Source organism: Ixodes scapularis, unplaced genomic scaffold, assembly GCF_016920785.2.
Source record: "Ixodes scapularis isolate PalLabHiFi unplaced genomic scaffold, ASM1692078v2 PGA_scaffold5__190_contigs__length_132052651, whole genome shotgun sequence".
Classification (NCBI taxonomy): domain Eukaryota; kingdom Metazoa; phylum Arthropoda; class Arachnida; order Ixodida; family Ixodidae; genus Ixodes; species Ixodes scapularis.
The window spans coordinates 11306741-11321175 of NW_024609880.1; the positions used below are offsets into that span (position 1 = coordinate 11306741).

A 14435-nucleotide genomic window follows, 5' to 3' on the forward strand; every position below is an offset into this window, starting at 1 on the left:
CTTTTTGCGCAGGATTTGCGGTGACATCAGAATGACGCCGAGCTCTGATTGCCTTGGATTGAAAGAGTAGTGGGCAGACCACAATGGGCGGGGGGGGGGGGGGGTCTAGATGCCTTGATGTCTACCCACAATTTTTTTTTTTCAATCGGCCAACAAGAGCTTGGCGTTCTGACATCTCATCACAACCCTTGTGCAAGAAGCAGGCGAACTTGTGCTCCGAATAGCCAGCCGGCAACGGCCAGGCGGCGCCAGCGGAGTGGGAGCCCATGGTTGTAGACTGTCTCGTTATAACTTGGCAAAGGAATGAGCGATACGCCCCACATTGCGAGCCGACGGCGTCGGTATGCGCTACGTATACGAGCGCAACGCGCACGTATTGGAGCATGACGCAGCAAAAAGACTGTCACTTCCTCGCAGTAAAAGCTCACTCCGGTGATACGTAGGAACGTTTCGATTGGCCAGCCAGGACCGTAGCTTCCGCTGTACTGGCATGTTATGCAATCTCGGCTTCCTGGCCTACCCAGCATTTCTTGCTTCAGACACTAGGCTAAGCGGCGCCACCAGAGTAATGGCTCACGGTTGAGCAGCGCAGCCGCCGCTCCAAGGCATACCGAATGATTTTGCTTCACTCCCTAGATAGCCAAAAACCAAACAGCATTGCAGGTTGCCAATAGGAGAGATAAAAAAGTTGATTATCAGTTGAGAAAAGTTTATCATCTAGTCATTTTTGCTTTTTCAAGGCGAATTGAAAGGCTATCTGGGATTGTAAAATGGATGTCATTGAACGCAGTCCCGTCAAAGGGCGGTTCAACGATTTTTTGTACTTTGCGTAAATATGCCTGATTCGCTCTTTCTCGCGTGAGTTGAAACGTGGTTGCGCCAGTGTGCAAGGGTGGTTCCCGTTTCCCCAACCTGTTCCCGTTTCAACCTTCCCATTTGTACCTTCCCGTTTTGACCCGGTTCAAAACGACCTTCTCGTTTTATTTTTTCCCATTTCGCCCTATCCCGAAAAGACCTTCCCGTTTCGACCATTGTTTGTTATCAGTTAGGTTGATCCAAGCGTCCAATGTCTGTCCTCCTTGGTGACGTCATTGCTCCCGCTCCCGAAATAACCTTGGAGATTTGATTACCAGCAGTTACTTTCTGCACGTTTTTCTGGTGTCTGTGGTGCCTACAGTGCTGCAAACGAGCGTAGCAGTTCTCGCTGTCACGCCGGCGCGGGATGACTTCGTTCGTGCTAGACTATTTTAATGGCACCCAGACGAATGGCCGTTTTTCCATTCAATAGTTGAGCCACCACGATAACCGAGGACCACAGACCAACAACGAGAACGATAACCGAGGACCACGGACCAACAACGATAACCGTAAGATATAAACGCGGTGTCAACTGGAGGGCTCACCCGAATATTTACAGCTTCATCGATCTGATCAAACGGGATGAGGCCTTGACAAGTGCATCCTTGCAGCAGCTTGCAAATGGTGGTGCCGTGCGGGCCAGAGGGCATAAGTGGGTCAACAAGGACTGCAAACTATCAGAATTGGAGTGTCGCCTTTTTGATGGCACGATTTCTCTGTTGAACTTCCTAAAAAAAGGCGAAGGCATTTTCCGGTCTATGATTTTTTCCTGTGTGAGTGAGGGTTCAGTGTTTGAAATTGTAAACAAAATAAAGTCGCAAATATATGCTTGTCAACCTGTCTGAGTAAGGACATTGAGGCACCCTAGTCCGAGTTATCGCTCTCAAAATGATCTAGTTCACTATTAGGGAGTTTAAGAAAAACGTACGCAAGCACTTTGGGTAGCCTAAAAATAGCCTCGCGATGCAAAACCTAGTGCGACGCTAACTTTCGAATCTCCAAAGTGCTTGCGTATGTTATTCTAAGGCTCCCTTTTTGTACAAAGTGCGACACTATCAGCGCGAACAAGCGATCCTAAAAAAGCTGCCATCAAAACTATTAGCGTCTTTGGAAGTGCTCATCTGTACCACAAACCTAAGCGGTAAAAGTTTGTACGTACTAATACCCTTTGTTACCGCGAACAACGTCGTGCTCGCGGTAACAGTGTCGCGCAGCGTAAACAGTCCGTTTCGCGCTTAAACGTTTTGAGGACCATCTTGAAAAAAAAACGAAAAAAAAAACGTTTAAAGTGGTTGAAGTAGGAATATATTACGTTTAAGCTTGTGTGAAAGGGTTGTATATTTTAAGAATAAGTTGACATGCAAACCTATTTCAGAACATGGTTTTAAGCAGAAAAGGTGCGCTGACCAGGGTTAGAATGATGGAGGCTTTTCGCGAAGAGGTTGCGATGTGCAGGGCCTTATACAAATGGGTTGAAAGGGAACGCGTTCAAACGCGAAGGGTGTTTCGGGTACGGGTTCAAAAAAGAAGGGCGTTTCGGAAACGGGCTGAAACGGGACGGGTTCAAATGAAAAGGGCGTTTCGGGAATGGGTCGAAACGGTTCAAATGGGAAGGTCGTTTCGGGAATGGGTCGTAATGGGACGGGTTCAAACGGGAATGGGTTGTCTCGGGCTAAACCCATGTGCAAATAGCACCAACCACTTTCGGTTTCGAACTAGACGGCGGGCTGGGCAGTATTGGCGAAATCAAATATATATGCTATCTTCTGGAAATGACCACTTATAACACTGTCAGATTTAATTCACTCTTATGATAAAAACATTATGAATAAACAATTAGGAAATATACGTAATAGGAAATATACGTTTGTTTGGCAACAAACTAAGTATACTTAGTTTGTTGCGAAACAAAAAGGGGCGAATAATCAACAAGGTAAAGGACCTTAGAGCGATAAACTGGCAGCTGAAAGTGACCCCAAATTGGCCGCCGCCATGTTGAACATTTTTGACCACTAGACACGTGACCTTATAGTTTTACGTCTAGATTTGAACGAAGTACCGCGCACAAATAATTGCTTATTGATCTTTAATAACCGTACCGACGAGATAAGTTATGTTTCGTTCAAGTCAAAAATGTGCTTTTACGACAAAAACTCGCGCAGCTCCGCAATGCCTTCGCTAGATGCCGTCAGCCGCGGTGTTAAATTTTTGTTTTTTTCGGAGCTGGACACTGATCTCTGAGGCGAACAGTATTGGAAAAATAGTTTATCCTGTTTTTTTACATGATCGCAATAGAAATCTCGGCTCAGTTTTGCGTAAAAGCCTCAGGATTTGGTACGGTCACGTGTCTAGTGGTAAAAATTGTACAACGTGGCGGCAGCCAAGGGGGGGGGGGGGGGGGGGATCACCTTTGCCTGGTGAACGGGATACCAGTTTATTACTCTAAACCCCTCTACCTTGTTCCCAGTAATGAATCCCGGATGTTTATAACATATGAAACACGCGTTAGTTTTTTCTCCTCACAAAATAAACATCTTAAAAAAAAAAACAAAAAAAAACGATCAGCGATTTTTTTTTTTTATCTTGAAGTTAGAACAACCGGCCACGTGACCTCGAGCCGATTATATGTCGCCTACGTTTTCCTTCGCCATGCGCTGGGGTTGGCAGAGCACAGGACACGCTCTGAGTTCCAGATATGGCCAGGGTTCGGCTGTTGTCGCCGCTGAAGCGATCTGGCACGAGCGACTACCGGAATGCTTGTCGAGCTCTTCATTATCGCGAGCCCAAGTCGAATGCTCCCGCAATGCTCAGGTCCAATATATGAGCCACATTCAAATATAGTCACTGGGGGACCCTGCGACCTCCAAACTACGTCATTAAGTTCTGCGAAGTTGAGATTGAAAGAGAACTCTCGCTTTTATCCTTGAAACTATACCGCAACAAAAGGTTTCTTGGCTAATGGTGTTCCGTGCGAGTATACTTGGTTCCACTAGTGCCAGTAAGCTCGTGTAAAGGGAAAAGCTTTCCAGTCGAATATCCTTGCATAACCCCTTTAGGGTCAGTAAAGAATTTCACGAGTCATTAAATTTTGAAGTCAGGACGAGCCCGTTGATAGGAGGAATCCCGCATTCAGAAAGGCAACAGAAAGAGGGCGGGTAGACACACAGCAAAAGGTCTGCTGCCATTAGTCTGGGAATCGTTCTCTTCTTATTTATTTTATTTATTTTGTTTTACGTGCCCCAAAACAACCATGCAGGTCTCCTTTTTGATGCACAAATATATAAATATGAAAAAAAAAAGTAGAAAAACACAATTGCAGGTTTCAAGCACAAAGCAAAAAACACACAATATTTTAAGTTCGGCAACAAGCACTTTCACTTGGTGTCAGAACACCTTAATGTCACTGTATATCATGTTCGGCATTTTCAATATTGATAAACAGAGATTGTATCCGAAACAGAGGAGATGGTCTACAGATGGTGTGAATTCTGAAAGTACTGCGGGTCCTAGTGGAACGAGGAGGGACATGGATGTTTATACCACGTAAAAGCGAAGCACTGTCAAATACGCTATTTACAATTTTGTGAAGAACAGCTAAGGTGCGCTCTGCGTTTCTAATGGTCAGTGGTATCGACGAAATTTTATTAAGCAAAACCGTTTAGTCAAAATAGAAACGGTGTTGGAAGTAGCGATCATAAGCAATACGTATTAGTTTGTGTTGCACATTTTCGATGGTCATTGCTTGTGTTCTTGATAACGAATTCCAGGCCGCAGAACCGAACTCAAGCCTAGACCTAACTAGGGCAAAAAATAAACGAATAATGGAGGCCGGGTTCTTGAATGGCTGAGTAATGTGCCATAGTCTGAGTAATGCGACATTGGCTGAAAGGCTGAGTAATGCGACATTCTCGTCGCCCTACCAACAATAAACGACGTGTGACTATAGTTTCTTAAAGAAACTATAGTTACTGACAGGGTGAGAACTAGGGAGAGGTCGTTCGGGTGCCCCACTTCCGCCGCGAGCTTCTTACCTTGGATAATGCTTCGGCGTCCCGTGAGCTGCGAGCGTGCAGGCGCAGCTAAAGCACAACGGAAGGCAATGATCGTGTGCTGGAGTTTGAGTATTTGAAGAAAAAAAAAAACGCTCTGCCTTTTTATTAAAAAAACCAAAAAAAACCTGGTCGTAAAATTATTCTTAGGGGTTCTTTGGCTTGTCCATATTTTGCACCATTAAAAGTTCTTTTGCGCACCTCCTAAAAGGGTTCTTTGTAAAAAAGAAACTATAAGGGGTTCTTTTAAGCTCCTTTTTGATGCGAAGGAGATCGTCATCGTCCAGTGGCCTTTCTAGTGCGCCATGGTGCGATAGTGCTTGTCGCGAAACCGTTCTTCACGAGCTGAAGGAGTTCTTGGGGCGTAAAAACTTTTCAAGTACGGAATTTTTTTAGAGTGTGTCAGTGTTCATGACATAATTTTCATTTTAGAGTAAATAATTTCTAGTATTTTATAAATATAATTCACGATCTCGCCCATTATACTGAAGGTCTTTCTAAACTTTAGCAGCACGCTGTAATTTCATTCTGAAAGTTCAAATTTGTTTTATATATGGGTGTTTTCATCCCAATTCACGCACCGGTTGGCGGTCTTGACCATTGAAGTGACCGAGGCGAAAGCTGACGTTGATCTCACGAATCGGGGATCGCCATGTGTGAGCACTCTTAGCTTTTTCATTTCTCAACATAAGGCACAAATACTTTTATGTGAAACTCTCAAAGTAGATTTCACTAGGCTTAAGGACCTAAAATATCGTATAGTATTTGAAAATAAAAAAAAAGAAAGAAGAAAACGTCGAATTGTGTTTTTTCACAATTTTTGAGTGAAGTTTAGCAAGTTCTTTCGGTGACCTATTTGAGATATTTTAACGACCTTGACATCACCATAAAACTAAAACCTAGCTCTTTTCTATGAATTTAAGTTCAATATTATATGTACAAAATACAACTTGTTACATACATTTGAATGAATGAACGTTTCGAAGATCTAGCAAGTTCGAAATCGATATTCTCAAAAACATTATTTTTTATTTACATTATTTCTTATATTAACAAGGTATAATTTTTATACCTTGCTTTTATGATTATTAGAAAATGTAAATATATTATATAGTGTTTTGTTTATATAAGGGCAATTGAAGCTTGAACCTTTTCAAATGTGCTTTGAAGTCGGCAAGCTTTGTTGCAGAGTAAAATAACGTCTTACTTCGAATAACAATTTCACTTATTTTTAAGGTTACGTGTGAATTAATGTATTAACTAGGTAATTAACTATACCACGCTACGATCTTGGCCAGGATAGCACCTATGCGAGGACGCAGTCACAGGGAACAATTAACTGACAAGATTCAAGCTTTAATTGGGTCATACAGACAAAATACAATATTTTTGTTTATGTTTGCAGATAAACCACAATTATACCTTGCTACCAATAAACCACGAAGCACATACAATATATTTTGTTTTAGAAAATAGCCCTCGATTTTTTTTTAATTTTATAAACTTTACTGTATGTAACATTTTATTTTAAATATATCATATTGAACTTATATTAAAAAATAGCTAAGCTGGAGTTTCGCTGTGCTGTCAAAGTCATTAAACTATATTAAATAGGACACGCCTAAAAACTTGCAAAAGTTGCCAAACGTCAACAAAAGGATTCTCACGTGTTTTCTGCCACCTGCCAGGAATCGCATGTCTGACCATTCGCTATTTTGTTAGTTCACAAAATACTGCACTAGGACTCTTGTGTGACACTAAATATATATATTTATTACGTTTAATGGATTAATAAATGCTATTTTTAAAATATATCCTGAATATAATATTGAACTTTTTTGAAGATTTTGGCAACATTTCGAAATCTTTGATGTATCAGCTATTTAAGAAATGTCAATGACTTTGGCATCAACGGAAAGCTCGAACTTAGTTATATCTATTGAATACAGACTAAATATATGTTTAAAATAAGATATGTTACACATATTTGAACAAACAAATGCTAATGAATTCCAAAACACTTTGGAGCGATTTGACAGTTTTTTTTAAAATTTGATTTGTGTCTTTATGGTAGCAAGATTGTCAGCTAATATAAATAGCATTTTGTTTTATGACCGCAATTAAAGCTTGAATCTTGTCAGTTGTTCGTTGTGACTGCATTCTCGCATAGTTTCTATCATGGCCAACATTGTGGCGTAGATGTATGAATTACCTCATATTAATATTTTATTCAGCATGTAAGCTTACAAAAAAAAAGAACTGAAATTGCGTGTAATGCTGAGTAAAAGTTATTTATCTACGCAACAAGGCTTGTCATTTTACAACGCGTCTGAGAAAGATTCAAGCTTTAATTACGGTTGCACTAACAAAACACTCTATATTATGCTTATATTTTCTAATAAACCAGAGTGATACATTGCTACTAATAAAAAAAATAAGTTGAATAAAAATTGGGCTTTCAAGAAAATTGATTCTGAGTCCGCTTGATTTTTGAAACAGTCGTTCATTCAATTGTATTTAACGGATTGTATTTTGTACATATATTATTAAAGTTGTCTTCAATAAAAAAGACAACTAGGTTTGAGCTTACTGGTGATGCCAAAGCCAATAAATTTTCTTAAATAGGTCACACGTAATAACTTGCCAAACTTTGCGAACAATCATCACGGAAGGTAAACAGTTGGATATTTTTTTCCATATATTTTTCAAGATATACGATTTTTTTGAATTTATTAGGCATAACGAAAGCTTTTTCGAGAATGTCACAAAAAGAATCCTGAGCAGTATTTTGAGAAGTGACAAAATAGCTAGCGGTCCAACATCCAATATCCAACAAGTCGGAGAAACGTCACTTTTCGCCTCGGACGCTTCAATGATCAATAACAAAGATCCACTAAGCTTGCCGTTCGCGCTCTATTTCATTTCAAGAATACGCCCAATGAGTATAGATTTTTTGGTCAAAAATAATATTTCTGAACCTATAACCGAGCCTGAAATGAGATGAAGAGAGTCATATGGACGTTTATAGACAATGGCAGGTTGGTCTGCCATAAAATATGACATCTCATATCGCCCCTATAAATAGCGCAGGACGCATGTTGGCGCCACTTGCAATTAATTTGGCTGGCTCTGGTTCATACACGTACATGAAATGGAAATACAGATATATATATAATACACATATCTAAGTTAGAAGTGCCTTGGGATTAAACTTGTAACCTAAGAACAGCACCCTGTCCCGCCGACGATTCCTCACCAGTCCTGGGGTTGACGAAGTGAGGCTGCTGCAGCACCCACTCCCGGAAAGCCTGGATGGCCTTGTTGCGCAACTCCTCGTTTTCTTCTTCCTCGGGCTGCATGAACTCCTTGATGGGGTCGGCCAGGTCCTCGGCGACTGAGTTCCGTTGCTGCTGTTCCTTCAGTTGCTGCTTCTCAGCCTTCTTCTGGGTCTTCTTGTCCTTGTTGCTCTTCTTACCGCTCGACTTGCACTGCTCGTCCGAGTTCATGTCGCTGGTGTCACTCATGGCGAGGCCTGGAGAGCAAGCAGGAAACAGCGTAAGAGCGATTCATTAAACGAATGGGTTCGTGCTTTCTGAATGTAAAAGCGCACGAAAAGACGACGCAGTGGCAGTCATAGATTCAGAGTAATATACTGTTGAGTGCATTTATTATTATTTTGATTCTTTTTGTTTTTATCTGCCCCAACATCATTGTAGGGAACACTAGAGCCACTAACAAGCTACGCTTGGAGTATCGGCACTCAATTCCCAGATTTTCTCGTGGACGCCGCCATTTTTGTGCTTAGTGTAAAGCGAACGCTACCGACAATAGTCAAATTAAAAAAAAAAAAAGCGACTTCCTGGGGAATTGTGTATAGCATTGTATTAGTATCCTCCTGTGTCTCCACTGAGTAGCCCCATCCTCCTCCCTCACTTTTTTCAATCATGCACTACGAACTATGTAACTTGTATTTTACCTTGTAACCACCCTGCTAAAGTTTTCAATGGAAGCTGGTAGTATTTATAAATAAAAAAAAAAAAGGATCGACGTCATGAAGTTCCGGAGATACCGTCTTGCTTTGTCGCGGAGTGTTCTAATTTTTCTGACGGACAGAAAGCCGTTACTGCGATTTCAGATAAAGTTTCAAACAAGTGTAAACAATTATTTAAAGTACCAAGATGGCTAAAGAGGAGTTACTTTAAAGCATATACCTTATTGAATGGCTCTAGTGAGAACAACAGCCGTTGAAAATTGTTTTGCTCGTTGTCACAATAAAAAAAAAAAAATTTGCTGGTAACTTCTAGCAGAAAGAATAAAACAGAGAGAAGGCGACACACGAACAGCCCTAGGCCTTTCCAATGTAAGCAACTAATAAGGAACACTTTTGAGGAAAACATATTGCGTCATTGAAAACTGATAATTAATAAACCACGAACGCCACTGTCGGCAAGCAACGTTCGTAAAATGGCGAGGCTTTCAAACTGCTCTAAGGACGTCCGCTTGATGGCAGTGCTACCGGGCACTTAAGGGTGGCATTTTGTTTAACGGCACTGAAACAATGGGGAGATAAAGCAAGAAGTGTTTATGTTGTGCTCGCTAGAGTTGTAACTTGACAGACTCTACATCTCGTGACACTGGTACGATGTTACCGGCCATTAGGAACAATAGAAACTTGGATCTCGGCAAAATTTAAAGACGCCGAATTGTTCCTTGGCAAAAAATAAAAAAAAGGAACTCCAAAACGTGTCGGCAGGACAGGAAACAACGCAGTAGCGGTGGCGTGCTTATCGCCATTAGAGAGTATCCCGTCTTTCTTTGTAAATATCAGTTGTCCTCTTGAAGCCATTTCTGCGTGTATCAACCATTCAGCATCTTTGACTAATCCTGGGATGCTGTCATCGTCCACCTTCAAGCAATGTTGTCTTTGCTGATAAACTGTGTGACGTACTGAATACCATTTTAATTTGTTTTCCTAATACACCACTTCTGTTAATGGGTCATTTCGACTACTTTAATATAGTGTGGCGCTCGAGTCCCCCTTTCCTGATCCATCCTCAGCAGAAAGCACAAACCTTTTGCGTGTGCTTGCCGAATTTCATTTATCACAGTTAGTTGTTTCACCGACCAGAATCAACTCTACTACATTAAACATTTTAGATCTTATTTTAACTACTGCTCCTGATCTGATTGGTTCCCTCACTCACCTTCCTGTTTTCAGTGATCACTCCTTACTGTAATTCTCACTGAGCGTTCCTTTGACCTCTTCTAATAATCGGAAAAAGTTCGTCGCAACTATGCCCAGGGCCAACTTTGAAGCGATTAATACTGAATTGGGTGCTCTCCTCGATCCATATTTCGAAAATGTCTGGGACTGATCCGTCGAGATCAATTGAACACTTTTTAGAGATAAAATCATATTACTTACAAAAATATGCATTCCTTCGAAGATAATAATTCCAGATTTTCAGTCCCCGTGGTTCAACAGGGCACTTAAGATTATCTAATAAAAAGAAACGCCTATCTAGAGCCGCCAGGGGAACGTTATGTGATTTCGCTGGCAGAAATACTCTTCTGCTGCCAAAGACTGCGAAAAACAGCAGAAAATGAAAAAAAAAAATCTTCAACTAAACTATTTATAATGTTAGAATGCAACCGCGACCATTTTGGACTATGGTATCTTGCCACGACAAGCCACCTCTTATTTCACTTCTAACAGATAATGAAAGTCAGATGGACAGCTCACTGTGTGCTTCCGTTATTAATGAAGTATTCATAAAATAGTTCTCAAACTCCTTCAACACTACAGAGCCGCCTTATCTGGTTAACGGTATTCCATTGATGAACCATATCGTTATTAGACGGCATTTAAAAAAAAAATCATAAGCTGTCTTAAGTTGACTTCTGAAACTGGTGTCGATGAAATTAACTTTAAATGAAATATTACGAACAAACCAATGCTCCTTTTTCATTTCTGCACGTATATTTTAACAGACGTTTATACGTCTTCTCTTCCTGGCGACTGGAAAATTGTAAAGCTGGTGGAGGACTTTCCTCTCAACTACAGACCCATCTCACTAACCAGCATTCCTTGTAGAATTTTAGAACATATCATCTATTCACAACCTTTTGGGTTTCTGAAATCTAACCTTTTTCTTTCTTCTGCTCAACGTGGGTCTATAAAACATTTTCATGCGAAACGCAGCTCCTCTCCACTACTAAGGATTTTCATGCAGCTTTTTGATAAAATAACTCCAAATGGACTGCATTTTTAAAGGTCGCAAAAGCTCTTTATAAGGTATCACGTAAGCTCCTTTTACATACGCTAAATAAGATTAACATTAATCGTAGCGTGTTTAGTTGAATAAAAGCTTTTTTTTGACTAATCGTTCCAAATTCGTACGTCTCCACTTTCACACCTGTTTCCTCCAGAGTACCCAAAGGTTCCACCTAGGTCCTCTACTCTCTCCATTCGTTATTAATGACTTATCAAGTATTGTTTCCTCCAAGATCAGATTGTTTGCTGACAGCTGTGTCATTTACCAAATATTGTCTAAATAACATATAATATCTATCCCAACAGCTGCTGCATTATCAGGATTCTATTTGTCAATGGTGTAAACTCTGGTCTATGGAACTAAACATTAACAAATGCAAACTAATGCGAGTGACCCGAAAGTCTGTATTTATTGCCACTTATAGCCTTACAACGCTGCATTAGAACTTGTAAAATCTTACAAGAACCTCGGTGTAATCCTAAGCTGCGATCCTTCCTGGAACCTTCATGCTTCTCACATAATTAACAGTGCTAACCAGATGCTCAGTTATTTTAAAAATAACATATCTAATACCTTCATCTATGAAACCACTTCTATATAAAACATTAGTCAGATCAAAGCTCATATAGGGCCTCCATCTGGAGTCCTGGAACAAATGACCTTACTGAATCATTTGAGGCTGTACAAAATAGATCAGTGCGTTTCATTCTGGCAAATTATCATCGTACCGCTAGTGTTACTTCAATGAGAAAGTCTTTACTCCTACATGGTTTCGAATATCACCGCAGCATCTCTAGCGTCTGCCTTTTTCACAAAATATTAATCACCAACCCGTACTAAAAGATCAGCTAATAACCCCACAATTTTTTTCTTCTTCTCGCCTCGATCATTTTTACAAGGTTGGCGTCCCATTTTGTCGCTATAACATATTTTACGCATCTTTCATCCTAAAAGTGTCAAACGACTGGAAGCATTTACCTTCATCATTGGCATCAGTTTTTGATAGTGCTTTTTTGCTGAAGTGTTAGTAAACACATGTTTCCAAATGTTTAATGTTTGTTAATGTGTTTTTTATTGTTTTATATTTTACCACTTCCCTCTGTAGTGCCTTTGGCCCTGAGGGTACAATAAATAAATGAATACATACGCCACAAGGCCCTCAAGATGTTATTCAACTGACTACAAATGAGAGATACTGGGAGAAGTAATATCGCCTTATATCTAGGTGCCTTCGTTTCCGAGTAAAACCTGATATTTCATGGTATTTACACCCCGAACAGGTTTCTTGAAATTTGAGCTAAACCTAATTTTTTCACAATTTATAAAATTGCATTTTACCATTTTCCAATTTGATCTCCTTCGAAAATATCTTCTAGGAACCAAAGGGCCGGTCGGAACACGTGCGCTAGCTTCAGGCCTCGGGAACGAACCTAGATTCTTTTAGCTTCAGTGAACTGCAGTGACATAAATCAATCCCCAAAATTTAGCTTTTATATATATATATATATATATATATATACATATATTTATATATATGAGAAATTACTTTTAAAATTTTGTTTCGAAAGATACAGGAGATACTTTGTTTATGTCGAACTGAATTGATATTGTGCATTGAAAAAGTGCCCGTAAGCGGTGATGTTGAGATATTGTTTTTCCAATTCAGATATGTCCAAAAGTCAGATGGGACTGGGATGAAAACCGAGATTCTGCTCATGCAGAAAATGATGTAAGCAACAAGGATCATGAAAAATCGAAAAGCCTAAATGAGCTCTAATCCCAGGTTACAATTCAATCTTGTGTATCTTAATGACTTGATTGTGAAAATGTCAAAAATAAATATTATATTAAAACGGATCCTTGTTTTCATACTGTTAATTATACTTATAAATTTCTAAATATGGTAAATAAAAACCTTGATTCCAGAATAAATGTTTTACCAACCTGATTTTTTTCCCGACTATCAGCTTGAAACAAAGCGTCCGATTTTCATCTCCCAATTTTTCAAAAAATACAAAACCCGAAAACAAAGGAGCCTATTTATATTCAAAACGTAAAGCGCGCCTTTAGGTTATTTGAGACCTTTGTGTTTTGTTTATGTACGGCAATTGGAATTATGTTCGCTGTCGCTTATGCCTAGTAGAAACTGATATCTTCGTCTCATTATGGCTGGTGGAGCCCCTGCTGTTGGTATCGCGAGAATTCTGTTGATCTTTGAAGTAAAAGAGGCTTACCGTGAATCAACTTTCGCACTCTAATTTAAATGTTACATAATTAGTTTCTTCGTTTTGACGCAGAAAATAGAACATATTATAGCTGTTAAGGTACGCTGCTGACAAAGAACTGAAAAGTTCGCCCTTAAGCACAATAACTCAAAATTTGTTTACATGGAATCAGCCATTTGAAATGAACTGTGAATGGGAACGTCGAGTTAATCATTACGTCTGAGGTACAATATTATTCGGTTGGAAAGAAATCGTCCTTCTTTGCTGGGAGGGTAACTCAATATGTGATGAGCTCTCTTTCGCGGAGTGCGAATGATCAAGAGGATATGTAAAAAAAAAATCTGATCTCCAAAAGAACCTTGAAAGAGTACTTTCTAATTCAATTTAGGCAGCACATCAACTGAAAAGCTTCAACAAAAATAGGTAGATATGTGGGAGGTAGATTATGGGAGGTAAATGTCACAAATAAATTTCTGGATCAATGCCACTTTTTTATCGTTTTTTTTGTTAGGGTTTGGATCTCCAAAACCCACGTTAACTGTGTTTAAAAAAAACAACAATGCTTTTAGCGTAATGCTTTTGTAGTGCTCGTCGTTCTTACCTTCCATCGTTTTAGCGCTTTTATTCTCTGCTTTATAACATGACGTTCCGATTGATCACAACTGTAGGTAAAAGTGAGAGTCGGCTTTTGCATACACTTAAAACTGGAGATATGCATTAAAATATGATACGATCCCAAGTACATTTTCTAGAAACCAATGCATTAAGAGTGGAGTGAGGTTTGATTATATGCCTTTCGTGTTAAATATTTTTTGTACTATAAATATTGAACAGTGTCCTAAAGCACTTGGTGCTACTATAAATGGCTTAAAACGGTAAACAAAAACATTGCTGTGGCACTCAAATTGAAACATACGGCTTTCTTCGTCAGTTTCTTTTTTCCTGAATAACACAACGTATACATACTCAATGATTATTTCAATCGAAAAGAGCTCATAAACCAAGTGGTGATGTGCCTATCAGCGTTC

At 39.7% G+C, this 14435-nt stretch overlaps 1 protein-coding gene across 1 annotated transcript in view; it reads right to left on the reverse strand.

The window, feature by feature from the left end:
* The window catches only part of LOC8026123 (clavesin-2), a 108763-nt gene that overhangs the window by 39509 nt on the left and 54819 nt on the right, over positions 1–14435 (reverse strand). The window contains exon 2 of the mRNA XM_029980487.3: positions 8164–8439. Within this exon, the coding sequence (XP_029836347.3) occupies positions 8164–8431 (268 nt within the window). The 5' untranslated portion in view covers positions 8432–8439. The remainder of the gene's footprint in view (positions 1–8163; positions 8440–14435) is intronic.